Source organism: Athene cunicularia (assembly GCF_003259725.1).
Source record: "Athene cunicularia isolate RWA chromosome 7 unlocalized genomic scaffold, athCun1 chr7_part1, whole genome shotgun sequence".
In the NCBI taxonomy this organism is placed as follows: domain Eukaryota; kingdom Metazoa; phylum Chordata; class Aves; order Strigiformes; family Strigidae; genus Athene; species Athene cunicularia.
The window spans coordinates 7,368,672-7,395,045 of record NW_020799107.1 but is presented as its reverse complement, the minus strand read 5'-3'; the positions used below and the strand labels follow the sequence as shown (position 1 = coordinate 7,395,045).

Sequence of the window (26,374 nt, the reverse complement as noted above, 5' to 3'; positions counted from 1 at the left end):
TTCTATTGCTTTTTTCACAGACTTACAGGCAGTGTGTTGGCTAGATTTCAATACGGTAATCATGATTTTCTTTACTGAAAAGCTCTCTTTTTGTTTGCATAAGGTTACTCAGTATATTTTATGAGCTATCTTGTAATAGTGTCACTTGCTATTTGAAGGGCTATTTTAGTACAACACTGTGTGCGTGTGTGTGTGTGTAAATTCCTGATCACAGAGTAGTCTGACAGCTGAGAACAGTGAAAAGAAAGGAAATCACTAGTAATAAAAGCACAATTTCCAGTTACAAAAAAAGGTGAGAAAGCAAACAGGAAACTGCCTTTCAATGTCAAGAGTGTATAAAACAAAATCAGAAGAATTACTGATATTCTTAATATTGAAAATGAGAACAAAGCAGGGTGTGGGGGTTCTATTGCATGACAAGCACTTAAAGTGAGTCATTGAGTAGGAAATAAAACTATTTATATTAAAAATTTGCTTAATTAGAACTGTGATAATTTCAGGGTTTGCGTTTTTTCCTTTTTTTTTTTTTTTTTCTTTGCTGATACAGTTTAAACCTGAAGCTGCCTGTTAATCCCAGATGTCCCTGTGGCAGGCAACATGAGACAAGACTCATATATTTGTCTGGTCAGTGTCAGTCACATGTCACCATGAGACTGGATGAGATCAAGGGAGAGTGGCAGACCAGGCATGAAGTGCTGGAGTCTGCTCCGAGGGAGCCCTCAAGTGTGCTCTAAATCCTCAGGCATAATTGGGGTTCCCCTGAAATGACCAACTGTATCACCTGGAACTTTTTTCTGCATGCTCCTGTAGGCAATTAACATGAAATAGGCCCAAACTGGCCTTGTAATACCAAGTCAGTGCACCTTCTGAACTGTACTGCACAAAGACAGCAATAGGCTGAGATATACATGAAATGTCTCAAAGTGGATGAAAATGGCAACTGTGTTGGCTACACAGGTAACATCTGCTAATGCAAAGCTTTTGCCTAATTATTCTTTTGATTTCTGTGAAGTTCAGTCAGTAACATAGTGGAACTACTGACATCTGTTATAAAAATACTGCTAGCAAAAAAAAAAAAAAAAAAGTTAGGACAATAATGAAAAGCTGAATTTCTTGTCCCTGCTCATACTGGCTGTGTGTGGTGTGGCTCCTTTGACTGCAGCAGACTGACTCCTGATTTACAGTAGACCTCAGGGAAAGACAACGAGAAATCTCTACAAAAATGGCATGCTAACTAGCTCAGGTCTGCCTTGCTGTGCTGGAATCTGTGATAATTAATACACTTTAAAGGAAATTAAATGACTACCTGGAATTACTGCTAAATTTAATTATTTTGTGTTGGGCTAATTTAAGCTTTGAGGCAAAAGAGAATCAAAAGGATACTTCTGAACACCTTCTGAATGTTGTCATTAAGAAAGTATATGTGATATAAAAAAAATGTGTGTGTATATTCAGGCATTCCAGCCTTGATAAGACATGAGTGTGCAGACTTTTTGTGTCCAAGGTTATTTATAGTATTGTATTGAATAAGATAGTGCTCATCTACCTACTGAATTACCTATATTGGACAGCAGAGCCGTTCAGGGACAGCTACAGGAATGTACAAATAGGAAGCATGCTGCTGAAGTCTCTTGTTCTTGGATCAGTTTGCCTGTGAGGGCTGGAGAACATGAAATCCTTGGTTGGTTCCTGTGCTGCTTGTAAAGGTGAAATGTCCTTTTTTGCCACTGAATCGTGAAAATGTTCTCGGCGGAAAACCAAATGAATAGACACCGATCTGCCATTTTCAGTCTCGATAAAGAAAATGTCCTATTGCAGGAAGAAAGGAAATATGGAAGAAGCTTCACTCCTCTCCCCTACTCACTACATGGGCTTGCATACAGCTGTTGCATTTTATTTTTTTTTTTCTAAGAAGTGCTTTGTAATAAATTCAGAGGTCAGAAAGCAGGGTGACGGTGACAGGACAGGTAGTGTATATCAAAGGAGAGCACCATGCCAGTGTGACATGAACTTCCTGCATCTCAGCAGGCAAAAGGAGGTGCAGGAATTGCCTTGTAGGAAATAGAAGAGGACATAGGCTAAGCATGCTATATAGATCAGAAAGATGTGTTTGACAGGCATGGTGCTAGCATCAGACAATGCCGCCTGATGAAAAGGAACGATTAAGGAGTGGTTAAGGAGGCAGCCGCTGTATGAAGCACTGTGCTCTCCCGTACAGTAGGCTGCCGTGACGGATATTCAGTGCTTCAAACGTGGGACATTATATACACCATAGCACAGAATAACCAGTTTTAAAACATGCTGTGGAGAGTAGAAAGCATCTTTCTGCTGTTCTCTTTTGTGATTTAGAAGGGCTTTGTGCTTCTCAGGTAATAAAACTCAGTATACTCTTTAATTGTTAAGGTAGATTGTAATCGACAGTACTTAACTGCACTGTTCCAGCCTTGACAGTGGAGACAAACCCATCAGGTATCCTGAAAAGAAAACGAAACAGGGTGGGTTTTTTGTCGGTCACCCAGCAATGCTGCTGTACTGAAACAAGTATAGAAAAATAGTGCACATAGTACTACTGTCTTTTTATTCAATATAAAGCTGCCAGAGGGCTTTATGCATTTTGATTTTGCTATTGCCTGTCTTTAAATGTGTGCTAGGCATATGCAGTTGCTGTTTAATACATGTATTCAGCACATGTGTGTTTGTTCCCCACTGGACGTCTTCATTGCCACAGCGTTGGAGGGGGTTGTAGAATTCTTCCAGCAAGCCTACTTTTAATTTATTATTTGGCACTTTCCTCAAGTTGGTTCCAGCGGTTTAAAAGCAAAGAAGTGTTTATGTATTTGCCATCTCTGATATTTAAGATTGCTGCTCTTTTCATCCTACTCCGTCTAGTACGTAATCTATTTGTGTTAAACGTTTCATCATGCAAGAGTGAATTCAGATTAAGAGATCTACCCTTTCACATGCCAGGGTTTGACTGAAACTGTGTGACTGGACTTTCTTCAGATGCTGGAGAAAGAACATGTGTTTTCTTTTGCCCTTTGCTCATTTTCTTCATCTGTCACAGTTGTCTAGATATATATGTAGAGAAGGGTTTCTGTAAAATAAAATTACAGAATTAATTATGCTGTTTGAAGCAAACTTTCCCTCCCACCCTTTTTTAGTAGTTTATTTTGTGTGGGTTTGGGGGTTTTAATATAAAGGCTCTTCGGCTCTTCAGGTGCTTTTGCAATAAATAATTAAAGAAATCACAGTTAATGGTGATTTTCCTTCAACTTTTTACGTACCATCTGTAAATTTTATTTCAGGGAGTTCTCAATTCAGAGGTAGTGCTTTATATCTTAGTTTAGTAGACCTTTTGTGGAACTGGACAATTGATTTTTGAAATCCTTTAAATTTTTGGCATTTACCATGTCCTGTGTCAGAGAATTCTGCAGTTTGATCTATATTTTCTATGAAGAAAAATCTCACTTTGAACCCTATTGTGTTCCTGTCTCTTTGAATACTCATGAGGGACTTGGAAGAAGCAATGAACAATTGTTTCGTGCTTACCACCTTCTTGTCATTCAGATTTTATAGACCTTTATCATGTTCTTTCTCACCCATATCTAAGTCTACTTTTCTGTTTATTCCTGATGTAGGAGCTCTTCTCTAATTTTGATCATCCTTTTAGCACTCTCTTAAACCTTGTTTTTACTCTACTATATCCTTTTTGGAAGGAAACGACCAGAAGTGTTTATAGTATTCAAACTGAGAGTGCACAGTGTGCTTCTGTAGTGGTATGATGATAATTTTCTGCTATTCTGTTTCTAGAAAATCTGAACGTTCAGTTTGCTTTTCTGAGTATGGCAGAATGCTGAATGAAATGTTTTCCTCTGGATTTCAAAGGACTATGTAAATTAATGACAGTTGCTTCTGTCTCTGTGCAGCTGCTGATGGAATGGTGTGCAATGAATTATGCTCAAGTGATGGCTGTTGGGGGCCAGGGCCAGACCAGTGTCTCTCCTGCAAGCGCTTCATCAGGGGACGGACCTGCATAGACTCTTGCAACCTGTATGATGGGTAAGATATTCCCCTTGCACTTTCCCCTAAAGTTGCTGATTATGTTGTTCAGGACTTTAATGAGTAAGTTCTTTAGGTATTGCATTAATCAATATCTGGCTCCATTGCTAATGTTACTGATTTTGAGTGAAATACGTTGTGGGATAAGTTTTAAGGATTTCTAAATCTTAACTTGTGTAGAAGGCTTCACCCAGTCTTCTGCTGAGTAAAATTTTCATGCAACATCAAAAGTTTGTTGAACCTTTTGCACTGCTCATGATGTGAACAATTTAGGTAAAGACTCATGAAAGAACCCCACCATTGAGCCCTACTTGAATAATGACACCCCTGTACAGAAACACATACAATTATGTATGAGTTAGATTTAGGCATGTGATAAAGAATTTCTCTGAATAAGGACCCAAAATTAGGAAAAGTCTCTCTTTTTTCATAATGCACTGTGTATGTATACACACAAATGTAAATAGTAAACCCAACATGAGTTCTTCCTCCCCTTTCCTCTGCTGCTCATGCATGTGCACCATCTTTTCTGGAGGATGGGTGGGGGAATACCTACCTACAGCACAGCCAAGGTGACTGAATCTGCTTTAGGACAGAAAATAGAGCTGAACTGATTATATTAGCTGCAGCAGCAGCAATTCATAATTAAGCTGTGGAAGGAAACAGGTAAAATTTTACTTCCTGTATAACAATATAGCAAGGTCCCCCGCACCTCTCTTAAAGTCAACATAAAAAACCTGAATTATTTAAATAATCTTTTTGAGATCGTGCTGCTAATTGAAAAATAAGATCACTTTATGATTTCATCCTCTTTCTTTTCCTGTCTTGGATGTCAACTCACGTAATTGGAAAGAGTATTGAATGAACTCCTATACAAACATGAAAATGTTCTAAACGCTTCTATTTGCAGAATGCATGCAAAAAAAAATCTTGTCAGAGGACAGTTTTATATGCTTAAAAGCTCCTCTTCTCTCCTCCCCCACCTCCCCCCAAAAAAGAAAAGTTGCAGACCACAGTTGTGTTGTCATGTGCACCAGAATATATTGGACCACATTTGGTGGCTTTCTTCCATGAAGCCTAGCATGGTAAGATCATGAGGAGGCTCTCCTTACCAGCCCTCAGGTCAGAATGTTCTGATCTGTATCCATTAGTGAATGGTATTTACACTTTCCACCGGCTCAGTTCCTTCCTAAATATGTGAAGTGATTTGTGACCTGGGACTGGGGAGATTTTTTGTTTGTGTGAGAGCTCTTCACATTCATCTTGCAGGGCAACAACAGTACTTCAGGGTAGGGTCAGATGTATTTGACTTCTCTGTTAGTCCTCAACAGGAAAGATCCATCTCCAAAGGCAAAGAGACTTGCCATTGTCAGTTGAGGTTTTCTTCAGTTGTATTGTTGCAATAGGTATTAATTACTCTGTGGAAGGGTGAACATCAGTAAACTAAGCACAGAGGCCTTCCTCCTTTATCTGGATATTACTAGAGCCCACTAATATAAGTGTACAGCACATCTTTAACTGGTTAATGTAAATATCTTAACTGCTTAAAGCAACAAGATGAGATCCACCTGCAAAGCAGGTGTTCAGGTGGTGTTCAGTCTGGGCTAGTTACATAGATTCTGTCTGTAGTCAGTAGGACAAAAATGACCTGTTCAGATGTTAATTCATCTCAGTCTAGAAGAGGGTGGGATGAATTGTGTTGAGAAAATGCCAGAGGTTTTTTGTGAGGTGCAACTGTCACCTGTAATGAGACACCTGGCATTTAAAGGAAGAAATACCACCTACTGTCACTACTTTTTTTCCCCACTTACAAATGGATAATTAAAAAAAACCAAAAACACTTGGGTGATAGTCTCTTGTGGATACATGAAATGAATAAGCAAAAGGATTTGTTTTGACATTTTATAGATTCAGATCTTAGTCTAGAATTGTTGATGAAAAAGTTACAAGCCTTTTGGAGAATGGGCTTTAAAACAAGAGTGTTTGTAGAGACATAACTAAAACAAGAGCTGCACTGTCATCCGTGCTCTTTCTAATCCTTTCCTACCCAATAGTGACATCTCACATGTAACAAGTGGCTTCCTGAATCTGAGCTATGAATGATAATTCCATCGATAAAAATTGAAAAATTAGTTACTTTGTCCTGTTAATGAGGTCCATATTTTCCTAAGCAAAGAGGGGGGAAAAACCACTATAGTTTTATACTGGTAAACAAGATATCTTCAACTTCACCTGCCCATGAATGAGGTTCCTGATGGGGCCCAGTTTTCAGCTGGTATAAATCAACAGTCACTAACAGAAGTGATCTCAGCTGGCCTAGTCTGCTGACCCTAGTGAAGCTGAAGTGATTTCCCCCAGGTGAAGAAACAGCTATTTTGTTTCTGTTTCAATCTAATTTTTGCTTTCTCCTAACCTGTCTCCAAAATATTTTCCTAGGGAATTTCGAGAATTTGCAAATGGTTCTGTTTGTGTGGAGTGTGATCCCCAGTGTGAAAAGATGGAAGAAAACATGATCACATGCTATGGGCCGGTAAGAGCAAAATTTTTTATGTTATGGGGTACATTATTAAAGTGTACCAAAGCACAGACTCTATTTTCTGCTTACAGACTTTAAAGTAGCTATTGAAAATTAATGTTAACAAAAGCAGGAAATATACCTATTCTGCATGTAGGGAAAGAATTCTGCTCATGTTAAATTGGTGCTGGAAATAAACTTCCTCGGATCAGATTCCTTAACAAAACAGCTTAAAAAATTTTCTGAGTTGTATTAATGCTTAGTAGTACAGATGCACAAAATTTTTAAGTGACAGATAGTATGCAGTTGTGATTTGAGTGCCTTCATTTTTAATGGTTTTCATTCTTTATGCTCAGTTTTGTCCTGTTATACTACAAATTCAGTAACTTTTTTTTTTTCACAAAAAATTGTGGAAATTTGCCTCGATCTCTCGATTTCTGTGACTTGCCTTTTTCTTCTCTTCAGTAGCTATCATAATTTTTGTTGCAATAGTGTGTTTTCTACAACACAACCATAAAGCAAGGAGCTAACATTTAAGGTGCTCAACCCATGAGAGAAATTTGGATTTGTAGGCAGGGGCCATGAATGTAAAATTCTAGACCAGTGCCCAACCTGAACAGCAGATTTGTTTATACACTAGGTTATCATCACAGCTTTAAAATTCTACTTCTACAAGGTCCAGGAGCCTTGGTTTGTAGTTTGTAACAGTCTGGTCTACATATGTATTAAGAAGAAGGAGCCCATGTAGCTCTTCAGTATTGTGATCAGATACCACAGAGAGAACACAGTGTGGAAACTAGTTCTGGAGTGCAGAGGTAGGGGATCCCACTGAAAGGCCATTGGATTTGCGTTGCGAATGTGGGTCAATATTGAACAATCTTGTGGGAGATTTCTTGGAGTTAAAGTGGGTATGATGCCCATTGTGTTAAGCACATCAGTAGTATTGAGAAACATGTTTAGAAGCTGAAATTTAGTCTTACATTCTACAGAAGTTGTTTCTGACCAAAAGCACCAGGATTTACATGCTTGCTGCTCCTTTAACAGAGGAGCGTATAGCTCCTATATATGGAACCATACAGCTAATTCACTGTTCATTGGGAAAGAAATGCTACTGCTGTTATTGCCTGTCAGTCTAGGACCTGCAGTTATAGCGCATCAGGAGAAGACAGAGTTGAGTACACTGCATTTCTTTCTTCCATGCTCTCCAGGGACCTGACCATTGCACAAAGTGTTTCCATTTTAAAGATGGTCCAAATTGTGTGGAAAAATGTCCTGATGGCTTACAGGGGGCCAACAGCTTCATTTTCAAATATGCTGATGAGGATCGTGAGTGCCATCCGTGTCATCCAAACTGCACCCAAGGGTAAGTGCAAATTCTGTGAAGTGAACCATTCTATTTACTGCTTATAGCACATGATGATTTACATACAGTTTGGCTTGGTAAAGCAGTTGTCCCACTCCTGGAAACAGTGTGTGCAGCAGTACTGCAACCTTTGATTTTCAGGTGTCTTGTGACATTCAGGTTCTAGTCCTGAATGTCCAGCAGCTTAACAGAAAAAAGCTTACATCTGTTTTGAAAACCATAGAGAACAACTTTTCACAGCAACGCTCTTCGCTTTCCTTCTAGCTACCACTGGTTTGTAGGAAATGCTGCCATTGACACCTAAGTGTAGGCCTGCAAAATTACTTTGTTTTTAGTATTGGCTTGTTGACAGAATTTTCATCTCTGCTTCTTCATGTTGGTGAACTAACCTGGCAGCACTACTGTGAGATTGAAAGCATTACTGCTCTCTTTTTCATATGGGGACCAATGCAAAAGTTTTGTCTGAAACTAGACTTTGCACAGGAGTATGAGTGTCAGCTTCTCAGGTCCTAAGTGCCCAAAATCACTTGTTACATTTGGAAGTATTCAGCCCATGTATCTGAGTCAGAATTAGGAACATGTGTATGTGACTACTGTTATTTTGTTGCACAACTATTGTTTTTCATGGGCCACATAAGTTATAAATGTCTTTTTGATGAGTTGGTTGGTGGTGTCCAGCATACAAAGAAAGAGGCAGCCAGGGGTAAAAAGAGAAAACTTCAGTGAGTGAAATAATCTTCGACAAGAGACTCTTATTGTTTAGCAGCTAAAATTAAACCAGTAAATTATTCAGTGTAATCTTGATGTCAACAGCTGTTGCTATTCAAAATGAGACCTTTTGCTGGTTTTGCAAATCTAATTACAATAGAGCCATTAGGGAAATGAAAGTGAGATCGCAAAGACACAGCCAGGATCTGTTAAAGATTTGTCTTCCCCTCAGACCCTTTAAATCACTTATGCAATAAGAAAAATGCTGCTACTGTGGAAGAAGAGTGTAAGAAGAAACAATGTGAAAAGATGAGCTCACTTCAGGAGCTCTGGTTCTGGCTCTCATAGATCGTGGAAGTGCCTGTTCTGATTGATTCTGACAAGCCCAGCTATGGATGATAGATTTACTGTCCACCCTGCATAAGAAGTGCCTTGCAGCTCTGCTGGACTCACAGAAGACCAGTATATGACACTTCCCATTCCCTCTTCTTTTCTGGGGAGGTTTAACTGATCTATTACTAATCTTCATGGCATAACTGTGTTTCTCCTAGATGAGGAAAGGAGCAGAATGTTTTCCATGCCTTTCAGTTCTTCATATGCATCAGTATTTTGCAAGTGGTCATTTGTTTTTATCTCCCTGGATAGAATGGAATCAAGAAGGGAGGCTTTTATGCCTTGTGATGGAAATCTGACATTCTTGTTCATGAACAAATAAGAAGGACATTAGGCAGTTGTAACTGAACTTGCCAGTATTCATCTGCAACCCTTGGTGACACACGGTTACTTTCTGCCGAATGATGTTGTCATTTAATTCTTGAACTTTCAATTTTCCCTTTTTTATATTTTCTGCAGCTGATGAGGTGAAAGAATGTCTTGTTTAGAGTTGTGTGCCAATCCTTGGAGAAATTACAAACTACCACTAGTAAAAGGGCCAAAGGTCTCACCCAGGTTACATATACAAATGTGTGGTGATCTCCCAGATGAAGAGCTATCCCTTTGCCTTGACTCAAATTCTCATAGGAATCCTCACCCTCTTACTAAAGAGTTAATGTGTCTGTTCTTAGATATTTTGTTAACACCTCATAAAAACAACACCCCACCGCCCCCCAAATCTGGGTAAGCATGCATATTCTTTTCTACTGTTCCTAGAGACTTTCTGGCATGTGATTATGTTAATGAAACTGTTAATGACTGCCCCAGATGTTTGGGGTTTATGGGTTGTCTATCTTCTTGCTAGCATTGTCAGGGGCTGAATATGCCCACAGAGAGAAAGGAAATCATGTGCTCTCTCTCCTTTTCTCCTTTAATACTGCATTCTCTAGTTTCATACCCTTCCTCTAGAAATTAATATTTAAATTCCCCTCAATCAGGATTGTTCAGTGGAATAGGTTATGGAGAGAACACATCTTGATATTTGGCTCACAACTGAATGGTACAGAGAAACCATAACTCTACTTCATCTGGCATGTCTGTTCTCCTCTCTGTCAGATCAATTGCTGGAATAAAACCGATACCCTCGCAGTACAGCTTGGATACTCATCAAAAAGTGTTGAGCTGCTGCAGAGCAGTGCTCCTAGTGTGGTATTATTTCATTCCTGCAGTGCTGCTCTCTTTGAATCAGGCTGCTTTCTAAATTGGGTTGTTAGTTCTCATACATTGTTTCTAGTCATCCCCACCTGTTGTTGTCACCAAGGAAGATATCTGCCCCACCTCTGCGTTTCCTGTGAGGATTTTGCCACAATTTTGTCATGGCATTTGTAGATGATTCCTTTACACCCTAGAGCATGAGATTTGATAACACCTTTCTCCTCCCTTATTCAAGTATAATGACTGCTTCTCTTAACAGGTGTGTAATTATCCAGCCCTGTTAATGATCTTACATTGAATAAGAGAACTGCCAAGGAGTGACTTCCTTGGATGCAACAACTGTGCTCTTGGCCTTGCGTCCCCATAATAAATATCAGCTCCTTGAAGCCAATTCAGAGCAGATCTGAGGCATTAGGGACATCTTTCCCATTTAATTCAAGAGAGTCAGAAAGCATTTGGCACCTTTCTTGCAGAGCTAACCAAAATGGAACGCTTCCACAGACATAAAATGCTAATTATATAATAGCATTTGATGGTCTGCTTCCTCACAGGACAAGACACAAATGGGAGATCTCACTGGATGCCTCTCCTCATCATAGAGATGCATTTCCTCACACAACTTCTTGAAGGAAGTGTATTACTCTTCATCAAAAATTTATTCTCTTTCTAAGACAAGAGCAGAGACGTCATGGGAGTCTTATCAACACATGTGCTCTCCATAAGGGGTTTGAAAGCAGAAGGACTGTCTTGCCCCTAAAGTTTAGGTGTATTTTTAGGAAGGGATTATAAATTTCAGATGAAACAACAGTGCAAATTCAATGGCAAAAAACTCTGAATAATAAACCCTTACTATTTTGTAGATGCAAAATTTCCTTCAACCTGCTGCCCCTCTTCAACTTTCTTACTGTCACCATCAGTACGTGCTTCCTGGTTTTGAGTTGTCTGACTTTATCTATAGCAATAGTTGGATGACCAGGTCGTTGCCAGAACCAAGGTTTTTTCCTGTCCAGAGTTAATCCATCTATAACATTTTATAATCAGTTTTGTTTGTTTCCAATGACAGATTTTTGAGAACTCATCTGAACAGAAATGGCTTCACTACTCCACATCTGCGAACAGTTAAAGACCCTACCTTTCACTCCTAAGGAAAATTGTTGGAAGACAATATTTGTGACAAGGAAATAGGATTGTTTCAGGAAAAAAACCCAGTTGTTTCTCACAGTTTTCAAAACTCTTTTAACTCATCATTTTCTTTCAAAGGATCATAGAATCATAGAATGGGTTGGGTTGGAAGGGACCTTAAAGATGATCTAGCTCCAACCCCCCCCTGCCATGGGCAGGGACACCTTCCACTAGCCCAGGTTGCTCACAGCCTGGTCCAGCCTGGCCTGGAACACTGCCAGGGAGGGGGCAGCCACAGCTGCTCTGGGCGACCTGTGCCAGGGCCTCACCACCCTCACAGGGAAGAATTGCTTCACAATATCTAATCAAAATCTGCCCTCTGTCAGTTTAAACCCGTTACCCCTCATCCTATCCCTACCCTCCCTGATGCAGAGTCCCTCCCCTTTTTTCTTGTAGCCCCTTTCAGTACTGGAAGGCTGCTCTAAGGTCTCCCCAGAGCCTTCTCTTCTCCAGGCTGAACACCCCCAACTCTCTCAGCCTGTCCTCACAGGGGAGATGCTCCAGACCCCCTGATCATCTTCGTGGCCTCCTCTGGACCCACTCAAGCAGGTCTGTGTCCTTCTGATATTGGTGCCCCCAGAGGTGGACACAGCACTGCAGGTGGGGTCTCACAAAAGCAGAGTAGTGGGGCAGAGTGCCCTCCCTCACCCTGCTGGCCACACTTCTCTTGATGCAGCCCACCATACGGTTGGCTTTCTGGGCTGTGAGTCACATCACCAGCTCACAGGCAGTTTTCCATCCACCGATACCCACAAGTCCTTCTCCTTGGGGCTGCTCCTAATCCATTCATCTCTTAGTCTGTATTTGTGCTTGGGATTGCCCTGACCCATGTGCAGGACCTAGCACTTGGCCTTGTTGAACTCCATGAGGTTTTCTCAGGCCCACCTCTCCAGTCTGTCCAGGTCCCTCTGGATGGCACATCCCTTCCCTCCAGCGTGTTGGCTGCACCACACAGCTCAGTGTCATTGGAGAATTTGCTGAGGGTGCACTCGATCCCACTGTCCGTGTAACCAACAAAGATGTTAAACAGTGCCGGTCCCTACACCCACCCCTGAGGACACCACTTGTCACTGCTCTCCACTTGGATGTCAAGCCACTGACTGGAACTCTTTGAGTGCGGCCATCCAGCCAGTTCCTTACCCACCAAGTGGTCCATCCATCAAATCCATGTCTCTTCAATGTAGAGACAAGGATGTCATGTGGAACAATGTCAAACACTTTGCACAAGTCCAGTTAGATGATGTCAGTTGCTCTTCCCTTATCTGCCAACGCTGTAACTCCATCAGAGAAGGCCACCAGATTTGTCAGGCATGATTTGCCCTTAGTGAAGGCATGTTTTCTGTCACCAATCACCTCCTTATTTTCCATGTGGCCTAGCATAGTTTCCAGGAGGATCTGCTTCATGATCTTGCTGAGCACAGAGGTGAGACTATCTGGCCTGTAGTTCACTGCATGTCCTTTTTTCCCCTTTTTGACAGTAGGGGTTATGTTTCCCCTTTTCCAGTCAGTAGGAACTTCACCAAATTGCCACAACTTCTCAAGTATAGACATTTCTCTCGGGACCTGAGGATGCCTTCCATCAGGTCCCATGGACTTGTGTAACCTCAGGTTCCATAGGTGGTCTCAAACCTGATCTTCTCCTACAATGGGAGGTGCTTCATTCTCCCAGTCCCCACCTTTGCCTTCTGCCCCTTGGGCAGTGTGGCTGGAGCCCTTGCTGGTGAAGACCGAGCCAAAAAAGTCATTGAGTACCTCAGCCTTCTACATATCCCAGGTAGCTAGGTCTCCTGTTTCCTTTTAGAGAGGGCCTGTATTTCCCTTAGTCTTCTTGTTATCAGTGACATACCTATAGAAGCTTTTTTTGTGGGCTTTGACATCCCTGGCTAGGTTTAATTCTCTTGAGGGCTTTAGCTTTCATGACTTAATTCCTGGCTGCTCAGACAATTTTTCTGTATTCTTGCTTCCACCCTCTGTAGACTTTCTTTTTGTGTTTGAGCTTGTCCAGCTTCTGGTTTATCCCTGCAGGCCTCCTGGCATTTTTGCCTGACTTCATGTTTGCTGTGATTCATCACTCCTGTGGTTGAAAGAGGCAATCCTTGACTATCAAACAGCTTTCTTGAGCCCCTCTTGCCTCCAGGGCTTTATCCCATTATATTCTGCCAAGCAGATCCCTGAAGAGGCCAAAGTCTGCTCTCCTGAAGTGCAGGGTATGGAGCTTGCTGTGCACCCTCCTCACTGTCCTAAGGATCTAGAACTCCACCATTTCACGGTCACTGCAGCCAAGGCTGCCCTTTGAGCTTCACTCATCTCTCAGTCCTCACCAGCCCCTCCATGTTTGTGAAAACAAGGTCCAGCACAGCACCTCTCTTCGTTGGTTCCTCTATCACTTGCAGAAGGAAGTTATCATCAATGCCTCCCAGGAGCCTCCTGGATTGCTTATGTACAGCTGTGTTGTCCCTCCAGCTGATATCAGGGTGGTTGAACTCCCCTATGAGGACCAGAGCTGATGAATGTGAGGCTGCTCCTATCTCTTTGCAGAGGACTTCATCTGCTTGGTCTTCCTGGTCAGGTGGCCTGAAGCAGCCACCCCACTATAATGTCACCTCTCCCTGCCCTCCCTTTCATCCTGATCCATAAGTTCTTAGTCGGGTCCTCATCCATCCTCAGGTGGAGCTCCATGCACTCCACCTGTCACTGACATAGAGGGCAACCCTCGCTCCTTACTAACCTTGCCTGGCAGGGGACAGGATGCTTATCTGTAAAGCTAGGATGAGCTTCAAGCATAATTTTCTGTATAAGCTCAGTTGGACTGTTTTAAGATATTGAATATATTATTAATAAATTGGCATGTATCAGTTAAGCAGTTAATTTTACAGAGCTAACTTGAAAATGAAAATATCATCTAGACTCCAAGCAGAAGAAGGAACCCTGAGGGTGAATGGAGTACCTGTATGATATATGATTGTGTCATGCTTGTACTTATATGTGTCAAAAAGCCTGAAACTGAGGAAGCTACTTCCAGAGGAAAAATAACTGATGACTTGGTGGTGCAAAATAGCTTGTTAATAGCTATTGCTATTACTCACACAGTATTGTGCGTTACTGCATGTAATCAGGACAACCAGTCAGAGAGTAGGAAACTGTTCAACATGACTGGGAGTAATAGAAATTGCACCTGGACAGCATTTTCTGTTTGGGGCTTGGAAATCCACTGAAGAAGATTACAGGTTTAAATAAAAATCAGTGGTATTTCAGCTTGGAGTGGGTGAGGTCCAAATAGCTCTCCTCAGATTCAAGTCCTGTTCTCCAAAAGTTTGAGAGAAAAAATGCACAGATTTGAAATGACTGCAAGACAATAGGCTGCCAGTTATCTGAACTAGTAATGGGCTCTCAGACCTCTAATTTGAAGAGTGCCTTTTTTTTTTTTTTTTTTTCAGCAAGAGCCTGAGCTCAGCTTCTCTTGACATGCTAGGAGATGGAAGATCTGTAGAACTCTTTTTCAGCCTCTTTCATTACTGAACTGGCTTTTTGCAAATTGCTGAGAATGCTATGAAAGGAAGAAATGTTGGATATGTTTGGTTAGAATTCATACAGTCCTGAACTCTTAAGTTCTGAAGCCCAGACAGCTGAAATTTTAAAAACCACCTATCAAGAGTTCTCTCTATATAAAGTTTTTGAACTGCATTTAAATCTGCCCTTTTGGTTTATGCATTATCTGGCCACGAATAGTTAATGAATCCTTTTGATGTCTGCACATTTGCTGAAGGAAGCCATTATTGAGAAAATCCTTACAATTTGTGCTTGCATGTCACAGTTTTTATGTAAAAATAAAAATTGAGGTAAACAAACAAGAGCTAAGTTCATTAGCATTCTGTTCTTCATGATGGGCAGGTAAGGGGAAATTGAATTCGCTGAATTTGTTTTATAATGGCAGAGTGATAGCTAATTTAAATACAACAAAACCTGATGAGTGGCAAGTGATGGTGAAGTGGAAAGATCTCATGGGAGCATATTTGAACTCTTTCAGATTTCTGACATGCGTATCTCTCTATCAAAGCCAAACTGAAAGTAGGAGACTTTAAAAAGAGTTGGGGATCATACCTTAAATTTAAAATGCCTCCACAGAAGTGAGTTTCAGTCTACTGACGTGTCAGATCACCTGGTCCTGTATTAGACTTACAGCCAAAGAGCCTGTTAATAAAATGGCTCTGAGATCTTGTTAAAGAGTTAAAGTGGTTTGGTTTCATTAAAATGCTGAGAGCTAGATACTCCCCATGGCTTCAGTGGGACTAGCTGGGCATTCAGCCCTAAAGGGTGTCAGGTTGTCTTAACCCCTCAAAGCTTAACTTTACGTATCTGTCTCTGAGAATCCTGACTGTCTGTGTCAATGTGTAACTGACTTGCTATTTGAATGCAGAGGACCTAGGACACGACTTTGTTACTGCTGTTCATGAGGGCAAGGAAAATCCATGCATATCTGTGTTTTGCAGAAAGATTCTTTCCCCTTGGTTGTGCTTTAGTGGTGCTGCATAAAGTGATTCCCTGCATTTCCATTGTCTTTGGTGAGCACCTGCTGATTTTGCAGGTGGAGGAATTTTGGCAGCATCTAAGGAAAGCAGAATAAAATGCCTGAATCAGCAGACACTGTTTTGCACTGGATTTTGTTGTTGGAAGTTCATCCTTGAGCTTCCCCGATACAAGTATAGTCAGCTTCCAAAATATTTCTGCACTTGCCTGAGCTAGGAGCTTAGAGCAGAATGAACAATTGCATCAGTTACAGAAAGAAAAAAAGTTTTGCATTGTGCTCCCGGAGGTTTCATCTTGCAAATGAACAGCTTTTGTGCAGTAATCACAGGTTTGATGATTCAGACAACATCCCAAAAAAGCAACTCTATTGTCAGGGCTCCCACGTATGCAGGTGAAACCTGCCTTAAGTGTTGTTTGAGCCAAGATTTGCCCAACCATGGGGTGCTGTTTATGTTGCTGTTATTGTTCCCATTGCAAGCTTGTTTTTGTCAGAAGCTATAATTTTGTGATGACTTGGGTCTCTCTTGAGAATTATAATTAAGGATGTGGGGCAAAGAAAGGATTCCTGCTGCTTGGATCTGTAAATAACATTTCTCTCTTTCTCTCCCTATTTTCAATTTGGATTTGCTGCAGGTGCATAGGGCCACGTATTGAAGACTGCATCGGCCTGATGGATAGGTACTTGCTGAGTGATCGTTCCCTGTGTGTCTTCCATCCTCCACGTGTGGACAAGGGCGCATGCGTGTGCATGTCCTTGTGAATGGCAAATGACATCTTTTGTTCTGTAATTGCCTGCAGGTGTAGAGGTCCCGCTAGTCATGACTGCATTTACTATCCATGGACACGACAGTCCACTTTACCACAACATGCTAGGTAACATCCACCACTTTTCCATTTTTGTACACAAGGTCCTTCCCTGGTTGCCATAGGAATGTTATACTATCCAGTTTGTTCAGAAACACAAACTATTGGGGAGAATATAATTTGTCCTTAGGTAAGATACGCTTCTGAACATGCAAAGTTACTTTTCCAGTTGAAAGCCAACTAAATATCTTACTCATTTAGGCTGACTAAAAAATGCCTTTTTAACATTTATTTTTAGGTTAAATCAATAAGGATTCAATTCTGAAATTTTCTGCAGAAATATGTGCTTATGATACTTTACTAGAAGTAAACATGGTGAAAACTGATTAAATTGGAATTTTTTCTATTTGTTGAATTTTTGTTTAAGACTTCTTAAAAGCAAATGAAGCTTTTTCTTCCATACTTCTTTGGAAAAACTAAATGTTTCAACAAAACTGAATTTCTTCCTTAAATTACATAACACTATTATTTGAACTTTTTTTTTCCTGTTCAAAAAAAAATAATAATCATAACCTTGCAGCAATTTTATTTTTCAGTAATGGCAATCAAAATAAATTAGTGTAGGAAGACTCACAAAACATTCTGGTTATACTCTGCATTCTTTTTCATGAAAGCCCTTCATTGCCACTGAGTTTGTTTATTTTTTAATTCAAACTGGTTAGTATGACTTCCAGGCTTTGGGATTACTGTCCAGAGCTGAGACTGGATGAAAAATATATCACTTCAATCAACTTCACCTCATTAAGGATTTTATTTTTTTTTCCCCTGTGTTTAAAAAAAGATTTTAAGGTTGCCTTTTGTTCCTAGTTGTGTACATAATGTGAATATTCCTATTTCTAGCCATTGAGGGGGGAACATGTTTAGACTTGAAAAACAGTGCTTTATAAATGCTATCAAATGGTATACTTCTTTAATTAAACCAATATGAGTTCTGACTTAAGCAACAGAAGAAGACTGAGTTTTTCAATATTTTATTTTAATCTTTCTCAGATATCTAGTTTGAGATACTTCTGTAGGGGACTCAGTTTCAGATGTACTCATCCAGACTGAGTTGCCCAAAACAAGTATTCAGTTTTAAAGGTCTCCATTTTCTCAGTTTTACTCAAAACACAAATACAGAAAATGTATTACTATTTGCATAAGTTTAAGGAACTTACCAAACTATAGAGAATGAAGGCCATGCTGAAGTTCTTTGCTTTAGTAACCAATTTATAAATTACATGTATTTCAAATGGATTTTTAATCAGTTTTTGAGGTACCATTACGGGCTTTATACTAGGAAGACAATTTGTTGGCTTAGTGCAACTCTTACAGCTTTACAGGCTGCTCACTCTAGCTTCCTCTGTTAGCCCAAAAGTTAGTGAGACCTTGTTCACTGTTTAATTCAAGTGGTATAACTCCAGAACTTACCTTTGCGTTGAAAATGTTCAGGTAATAGTAAAGTCTCTGGAGGTACTGCCAAATACCCACTGAATTTGATGAAAAGACTCCTGTCAGTCACAGTGGGTGTTAAATTGGGCCATATATTTAAAAGTGGAATCAAAGGAATGGAAGCTTGGACATGATGACACAACACTGAAGAAAGTGTTGTCTAGTAGCGTGCTGGGCTTAAACCATGTCTTAACAGGCAATGCTTATTTTAGATTTTATTGTTTTTGTGTAAATCCTAGGCTTTGTCTCCTTGAATCTAATGTTAAGATAGTAAAGCAAATTATCAAGGGGGGGGTGTGAAATTAAAGCAATTGATTTACTCTGCTCTAGTGAATAATTTCCTGCTCCATTCAGTCTGAGGGAGGAAGACCCTCAAATATTTCCTTTAGATCTTGAATATTTTTTTTTCCAACTTCATTGAATTTATTTTAGGAAAATCACTGCACTGTATTAAATGCCAGTATGTATGTATTCTTTCACTTTAAAGCCAAAGAAGGAAATTTCATGCTTCTATATTTATTATATTAGTGAAACTGCTTTTTCTGTGTGTGCGTAAAAATGGTGTGGTTTTTGTTTGGGCTGAAAATGGGCAAAACTGCACTGGCAAAGTGATACTTTTTATTACAGTAGACATGTAAATCAAAAATTTATGGATTTCACTGTAGGTAGCACCTTCATGTCCCTTTAACAATGCATACCCTCCCTAGATGGATAGACCTTAAAATAATTAATAATCAGTTTTATCCTTATCCATTGACTTGAATTTCTTCCATTGATGTGAATTAGCAGTCAGTTGAAGGGCAGGGCTCCCAGCTGTGCTGAAAGTAAGAGCAGGGCTCTAACCACAAAGAATGAGGTATTTCTCATCTTCACCTGTTTGCATTTTCATACCAGTGTTGCTTTCTTTCCAGTTTTGCAGTTTGCAAATTGGTTTTGCTATGATCCATTGACTTGAAGGCTTTTGTAAGAGTGTGGTAGAACAGCAAAGGAATTCTTCCTGTCATATTTAATGAGGATTAATCAGATGTGCATCATGTGGCACATTTTCCAGATGCCAGGTGAAGCTTCATTTTTTCTGCTTATGTTTTGTCCCTTACATTTTGTGGAAAAAAGTCCTTACTTGTGGCATTGCGTGTCTTTATGCACAGGTGTTTGTTTTTTTTAAAACTCTCCACTTCAGTAGAGTTTGTCCGAAAGGATGCAAGGAAACCCTTTTCTTTTCCTGTTTTCCAGCTCAGTGCCATGTATAAGGGCAATTTAGTCCTTTTCCTCTCGACTATGTGATAGATTTTTCAAATGACTGTTAGGTTACTTGCTGGATCTCATGTGCTTTTTTTTTTCCCCTGTGAGGACCCACATTTATTTTCAATGTGTTCAATTTATCCTCACAAAGGCTTTCAGTGTGTTCTTAACTGCCAGGAAAATTTCAGACTCTAAAGCAGTTAGAAGTCACAGGAGAAATGAGTGCTTCCCTCTGCTTGTCGTTAGTTGCACATTCTGGTTATTGTCATTATAGGTCTTGATTTACTGTAGTTGAAATCATGCAGCAGGGGAAGCCTTTCCTCACATTTGTAACACACATTCTGTCTGTATTTATATCGTGTTTAATTCATAGCATCCCTATCACAATGTTGTCTGATGGTAATTCATGTGATTCACTGAGTCAGTTTGTTGAGCAGATTTTCTGGCTGACCTCTTTGGGCTGCTCAGATGACGAGAGGGCTGCATGTGTGGGACAGGCAAGCAGAGACTTCCCCATGCAAGGTGGAGTCCTTAGCTGTCATGTAACTAATGTCACTGCTGTTTTGTCTTCCTTTCTGTCTCCTTCTGTCCGTCTGTCCCTGCTGTGCTGAGAATCTCAGCCCAGGGAACATGAGACACGAGCCTTGTGTCCCAGCTTTTCTCAGCTCCTCATAACTCTTCTGTTGTTCTCTGCTTTTTTGGGGGGAGGAGGGGAGCAGGTATTAGATTATTACTGTTAAGCTTTAGTTTGGGTTCCCCCCTTCTAATATCAACCATTCCTAGAAATCACCAAAGCAAAGACAGAAAGCAGATGGAGGCTGGAGAGTCCCAGAGTGCCCAAAAAAGTTAGCTGTCCTTTCCCACCCCTCACTAGAATGACACTCCTCCTTCTGACAGTTATGCTCAGTGGTGTCTTTGGGTAGAACAGCATACTTGTTAGGAGCTGTGGTATGCCTGCTTCAAAGATTGGGATAACCATTGCCTAAAAGGAATTTTGGAAAACTGTAATAATACTACTCTGCCATCCATTAAGAAAAGTACTCTAGGCAGTCACAAAAGGTTGGTTCTTCTACACACCCCTGCTCCCAGGTCTGCCGGAAAGATTTGGCTAATTCAATTATTCCAGCTAGGCTGTAGACAAAGTTTCTACTTAAACTATGAATTTAAATATCTTCATCCTTCCTGTGATTCATTCAGCTTAATACTAATAGAGGAGAGATCATCAAAGGACGCACAAAGTTTCCGCTTTCCAGTGTGTGAGAGACTGTAAATCTGAAGATTTGATCAGAAGCTTGTGGTGGATATGATAGGAAAGAGCTAGCACCTTGATGTTACTGGTCTGAGTAAGCTGATGTTTGTCTCTATATATGCCCCAAGAAAATTTCATTTACATTTCCTTTTAACTAACAGAAACTAATTAGCCAGGACCACCATTGTCAAGTGGTTACATAAAATGATGTGTAGATGTTAACTCAAATTACAATCATAATGCTAGCTTTATATCAACAAAGGACATCCTCTCAACAAATTATCGCTTCCTAAACAAAAAAACCCTGGTTTTATGTACTGCGTGTGTGTACAAGAGCTAATTAACAGTAAACCCTATGTAATGCAGGCAAATCCTTTCATAGCTGTTTTGTACCCCTGCACAGTATGACTTCAATAGAATTTCACAGCAGCTCTGCGTAGATGATGGGGAAGGGAAACCACCTCTAATAAACTGCTTATGTTCATTGCTTTTATGGCGCTCTGTTCCATTGCTTGGAGGGAAGTGTTCCATATGCTCTGTATTTTTATAGAATAATTATAGTCATTCTGGAGGGGAAGAAGAAGAAAATCTCTGTATAAAATAAGAGGAAAAATAGGATCTGTGAGTACAAACTAAGCTACATTACTTGATTGGTAGAAGATGCTACTCTTGAGACTCTTAATATGGAGATTTCTGATGCTGTATCAGAACAGAAGAGTAGAAGAAACAGATCTGGTTTTATTTTTTAAGAATCAAGACTAGAAAAAAGACTGTTTCTTGTCCTACCTCTGTGGTTTGGATAGAACTTATACTTAATTTGTTTAGGACAGACTGATAGAGAAAACCCTGTTCTGTGGGAGAACTTTCTGCTGCTGAACTGGTTCTCAAACAGACCTTTGCTATGGGCACTTCTCTTGACACAGCAACATTTCGCTGCCGAAAGCCTTGGGAGGAATACATTTTGAATACCTTGTGAAATGAATGAAAGTAACCATAGTGATTTCTTGAGATCCCCCACTTTTTACCTCTCCCACTTAGTAGGACTCATCTACTTAAGAAAGGGGCTAGGTGGATTTTCCTTTTCTGCTGTACAGATTTGACCACAGATTTAAAAAGCTCTCATTGTATGATAGCTTCTGTTCTGTAACATGTTCAGAAAGATTTGTCTGGGATCTGCAAAGGTTTCTACTTCTTCTGCTTTACTCAGTAGGGTTGTCTGGTGTCGTTTCATAGTGTGGAAGTATTCGGTAGGATCTGCTACTATAGAGAGAAATAAACTGTTAAGGTTGGAAGAGTGAAAGAATTGGAAGCAATTGTCACTCAAGTGCTGTTTAAAATCTGTTTTGTGGCTCCAGCAATTTGAAGATCCTGTTGAGAGTGCACAGGATAGAATAAGGCCAGAAATCTGATGTTTTTAGTAGTTTGTTATACAAAGAGGGGAATATCAATTAAATACTCTTGCAGTATATTGAGATTGTTGATACTCACAGGCCAAGTTTCTCTGCACTGTGCTCATTTAATGGGTTTGGGTAATATTTATGATAGCACAGTGGTGTATGCCAAACAGAAGTGCCACAGTGAGCTTACAGAAGTTGCCTTAGCTTGTCTTCTTGTGGATATAGGTGTGGCAGTCCTTACTGTCTCATTTGGTGTGTCCCAGTCCTTGTGCCTTCTTCAGCTGCTGAGCTATGAAGAACCATTAGTGCAGCACCATGTCTTACAAAGCAAGCAAGCAAGTTTCTTGCAGAAATGTGTGGGGACTTGTGTTTGGTCTGCTTAGCACACAAGGTAACATCATGAATTTCATAGTACCTCTGTTATCCCTGAACTTCATGCCAAGTGTTCATTAAGTCCTACCCCCTGTTGCTTGAGTACAAAGTCCAGCTTAGTGACCTGTATGAATATGTTCAGCCCCACCTAACAGCAGGCTCAGTTTTATGAAGAGTGTCATGGGAAATATAGAGAATGTACTAACACAATATTTACCAAGCGTTGGAGTTTTGTGAGGTCATAATCAAATTTCACTGCAGAGACTTCTGCTTTGCTACCACAAGTTGCAAAATAATTTTTCAAATACATTTAAAATAAAATTCTTTGTTTGGGAAAATGACTAAATTATTTTTACTGAAACTATGAGCAGAAAAAATAACTGATTAGGCCAAATGTGATAGGTCACTGCTGAAATACAAGAATCATTAGGAAATTCCAAATTGGAAATGGTTTGTTAGAATGGAAAACAACACACAGCCCTGTTGCAGAGGTCACTGTTTTTATTTCTCATCAGGCTACATAAGCCTTGTGTTATGTGTCTGTACTGATTTGGCTACACTAATATATGATGCAAGTATAAAATTGTGCCATGAAGAAGTGACCTTATTATAGAACAACAGTATATATCTCACCACTCTCCAAAGGGCTTCTTTTATGGCTTGAAATGAGGATTTAATTTAGATTTAATGTTGTTATAAATTAATTATCTATTATTAAAAATACATTTGTAGACCTTTAGAAATATGTAAGATGTAGAGTGGTTTAAACCTCAGTGAATGGTTTCTTAATAATTCATTAATATTTAACATATAATAAATCAGAACTAAAGCTTACTGCCTTACTTCCAGTCTACCTGCGTAATGCAGGATTTGTCGCTCTTTTGAATTTAAACAATTTACATGACATTTATTTGAGTTTAGAGTCCAGGCAAGACTTAATTCTCTGAATTCTGGCTTACTCACCATGACCTGACAGGTGATAAAGGAGCTGCAATTCTTGCATAAAATAGGAGCCTCTGGGTTGGGGTTCTTTAGAATGTTGGTCATGGTGTGCTTGTGTTGTAAGCATGTATACCATCAAGTCTACTTGATTAATTCTCTTTAGATCAATGTTGGTATGTCAAGCTGTGTAACCTACTGTAGATGGGGACTGTGTTTGGGTTTGGGATAGTTTTATTCCTTTCTGGTATCCATAAAGTAATCTTCTTATTGTCCTTCCCCTCCATTCCTGGAAGATACTTTGGTGGAGCTGTATCTTTGGTACTATGAAGTTCTAGAAAGCATGGTATCTAGATATAGTGTTTATTTGTATGTAACCTTTGCAAATGAAGTTTTCTTTAGGTATGACAGTACTTCTGTCAAAAAAACTTCACACTTTTTTTCAATTGGATGTAAATTTTTAATTACACCATCTTCACGCACAGATAAACAAGCTCTTTTGCATTCATATTGCAGAAAATAATGCAGATGATCATTTTTGTAGTTATCTGAGATTGAACAAATGATCAAGCAAAGAAAGATTCTGGGATGATGTAAAAAACACATGCTGGCTAGTTCTGATTGAGCTTTTCATTGGCAGAGAGTTGGGAGGGGCTTACTGTGTATTTGCCTGTTCTGGGACAGAGCTGATAATGCCTCATCCTGAAGAGCTGTGGCATTTATGCAAAAATTTGAGGAAAAAATCAACTGTACCATCAGGATAAAGGCCAAACTTCTGATAAATGTAATCACTGGTTTGTAGATTATGTGAAGTCTCTCTTGTAGTTGCAGGAAAATTGTCTGAAATGCAATCAGTCTTTTAAGTAAGAAATGTGAACTGTTTCCTCAAGTAATTTGTCTTAGACTCCCAATACCCTGCCTGTGAAATAGTCTGTCCATTAGAAACACAGGCCATCAAAGCAATACACTAAGGTGTTACTTGCCTCTTAAAATGCTCACTTGGATTTTCATTGCATGTTCTTATTTCACTTGCTGTGAAATTTTAACTCATAGCTCTCTAGTTGTAGTAAACCTAATGATGTTTAGATATTTCACTGAAATAAAGTAGCACAGATATTTCTTAGAAGGCACAGAAGCTGTAAAGCAGCATAACATGAGTGAAAAGAAAAGGTGACAGTGGAAAAGCAGAAGCAAACAAAAGGACAGAGGATGTGGTTTTAGTTATTTGTTACCATTTGTTTTGCTCCTGTTAATGGTGTTAAGGTTCAGCCAAGTTAGAACCTGTAGGCTTGATATCAGTGTTGCTGAGTATAATCTTACAGGTCATGCTGAAGAGGAGATAAGATGTTACGATCCCTACTTTTGGCAATATAGCATGTTAATCTACAAATTAATCTGAAAATAATTCAGGGAGCATGGACCATGATAGACAGATCCTGTAGGTTGGTTGGTTATAAGCAAATAAACAGCAATGACCCGATAGACTGGAGGCAAGAGGACTAATTCTAGCTGGGCACTTCACCAGCATGGTAGTGGCCAAACTGGTCTGTTTTAAGTTCCCAGTAGGCTTGACTCAGCCATTGGGATATTTTCATGTCACTTCAGTGGGCTCTGTATCAGTGGGCATTGCTTGATTGAATAACATTCCTTAAAGAAAATGTATAAATTTCAGAAAGAAATTACCTCTTTCCCTGCCCCTCATGGTCTGAGGTAGAGGGGAGAAAAAAAGTAAAAAGTATTCTTGCATTAAAAATGGACCACTATTTGTTAATATGCGTAGTCTCAATCACAGTCAGGATAATAGACAAAGAACAGATAGAAGAGATAAAATTCTAGCTTTAAAATAGTCCCATCTCCTGTAGATAAGTTTTTCCCTCTCTCGTGGCAGTGATATCCTCTGCATATAAATGACTTGTAGATGTAAATGATGCAGGCTAAGTTCAGTGCTGTCTCACACTTCAGCTTTGCGTGAACTCTCTCTACTTTGATTTCCTGGATCAACCAGTGGATCAGGCTCCAGATTCCAGACTTTGAAATATTTGAATCATCTTTTAATCAATGAATTTTTAAAATAAAGAAGCTCTTTCCCTTTCCAGGAAAATTCCAGTGAGAAAAAGGCAATTACTAAGAAAGCAAGCCAAAACCTATACCTGTGGCAGTATATTTGTGTGTATTCTATCTAGTGGGTTTCATCAACCCTTTTGTGCTCTTCTCACTTAAAAAAATATGTGTATTTGAAGTATTTAAGTGGAATGAGAGGCCTTATGATAGAGGTGGGGAAGAAAAGATGTCTGAGCCTTCTCTCTCTGTTTTCTTGAGCCCAGTGAGCTTCAGAAGCTGTGAGGCCTAAAAGGCACAAAAAGTCAGTAGGATCCACTGTCTACCAGAGAGGCTGGTACTTAGGTTTAGGGTTTTAGTAACAAGGACAGAGGAAGGGGTTTGTGGCTGAAATAGGAAAAAGAGATTTTTAAGCTGGATCACCGCTTTCCCAGGTGTTTGGCCTGCTCTGTTCTGGGATTTCAGCAGCTAATGGAAGACAAGTATTTTTAACATTTGGAAGATGCATAGATAAGGTGGTATCTGCAATAAATTCTGGAATGTTTTATCATACTGCAATTAGGGAGAAGGGAGAGCTGTTTTACTAAAATATCATTTGCCTTTATGTGGGCCATACTGTACTGCAAAATAATCATAATAAAACAGCTGTTGTAGAGTCTAGGTTACTCTGAGCAGTATCCTCACCATGGACACAAGCTGTTTTTCTAATCAAGTCACATCTGTGACTATCAAGATGATAGGAGGTTGCTGTGTACATAGACACACAAAAAAAAAATCATCAGTTGAGCTGAGAATAGAAAATGAGGATAATATTCACAAAGGCTCGTTTCCCTTGGCTTGTTTTACAGCCAGTGAAGTGAAATAGATTCCTTCGGGTAGTT

General features: G+C 39.8%; 1 protein-coding gene across 5 annotated transcripts in view; it reads left to right on the top strand.

The window, feature by feature from the left end:
* The window catches only part of ERBB4 (erb-b2 receptor tyrosine kinase 4), a 402,024-nt gene that overhangs the window by 238,145 nt on the left and 137,505 nt on the right, over positions 1-26,374 (top strand). For 4 of the 5 annotated variants that reach the window (XM_026852335.1, XM_026852333.1, XM_026852331.1 and 1 more), the window contains 4 exons: positions 3,927-4,059; positions 6,496-6,589; positions 7,783-7,937; positions 16,740-16,814. In XM_026852335.1, the coding sequence (XP_026708136.1) occupies positions 3,927-4,059; positions 6,496-6,589; positions 7,783-7,937; positions 16,740-16,814 (457 nt within the window). Of the gene's footprint in view, positions 1-3,926; positions 4,060-6,495; positions 6,590-7,782; positions 7,938-16,574; positions 16,620-16,739; positions 16,815-26,374 lie in introns of all 5 variants that reach the window. The other variant, XM_026852332.1, reaches the window with a different exon arrangement.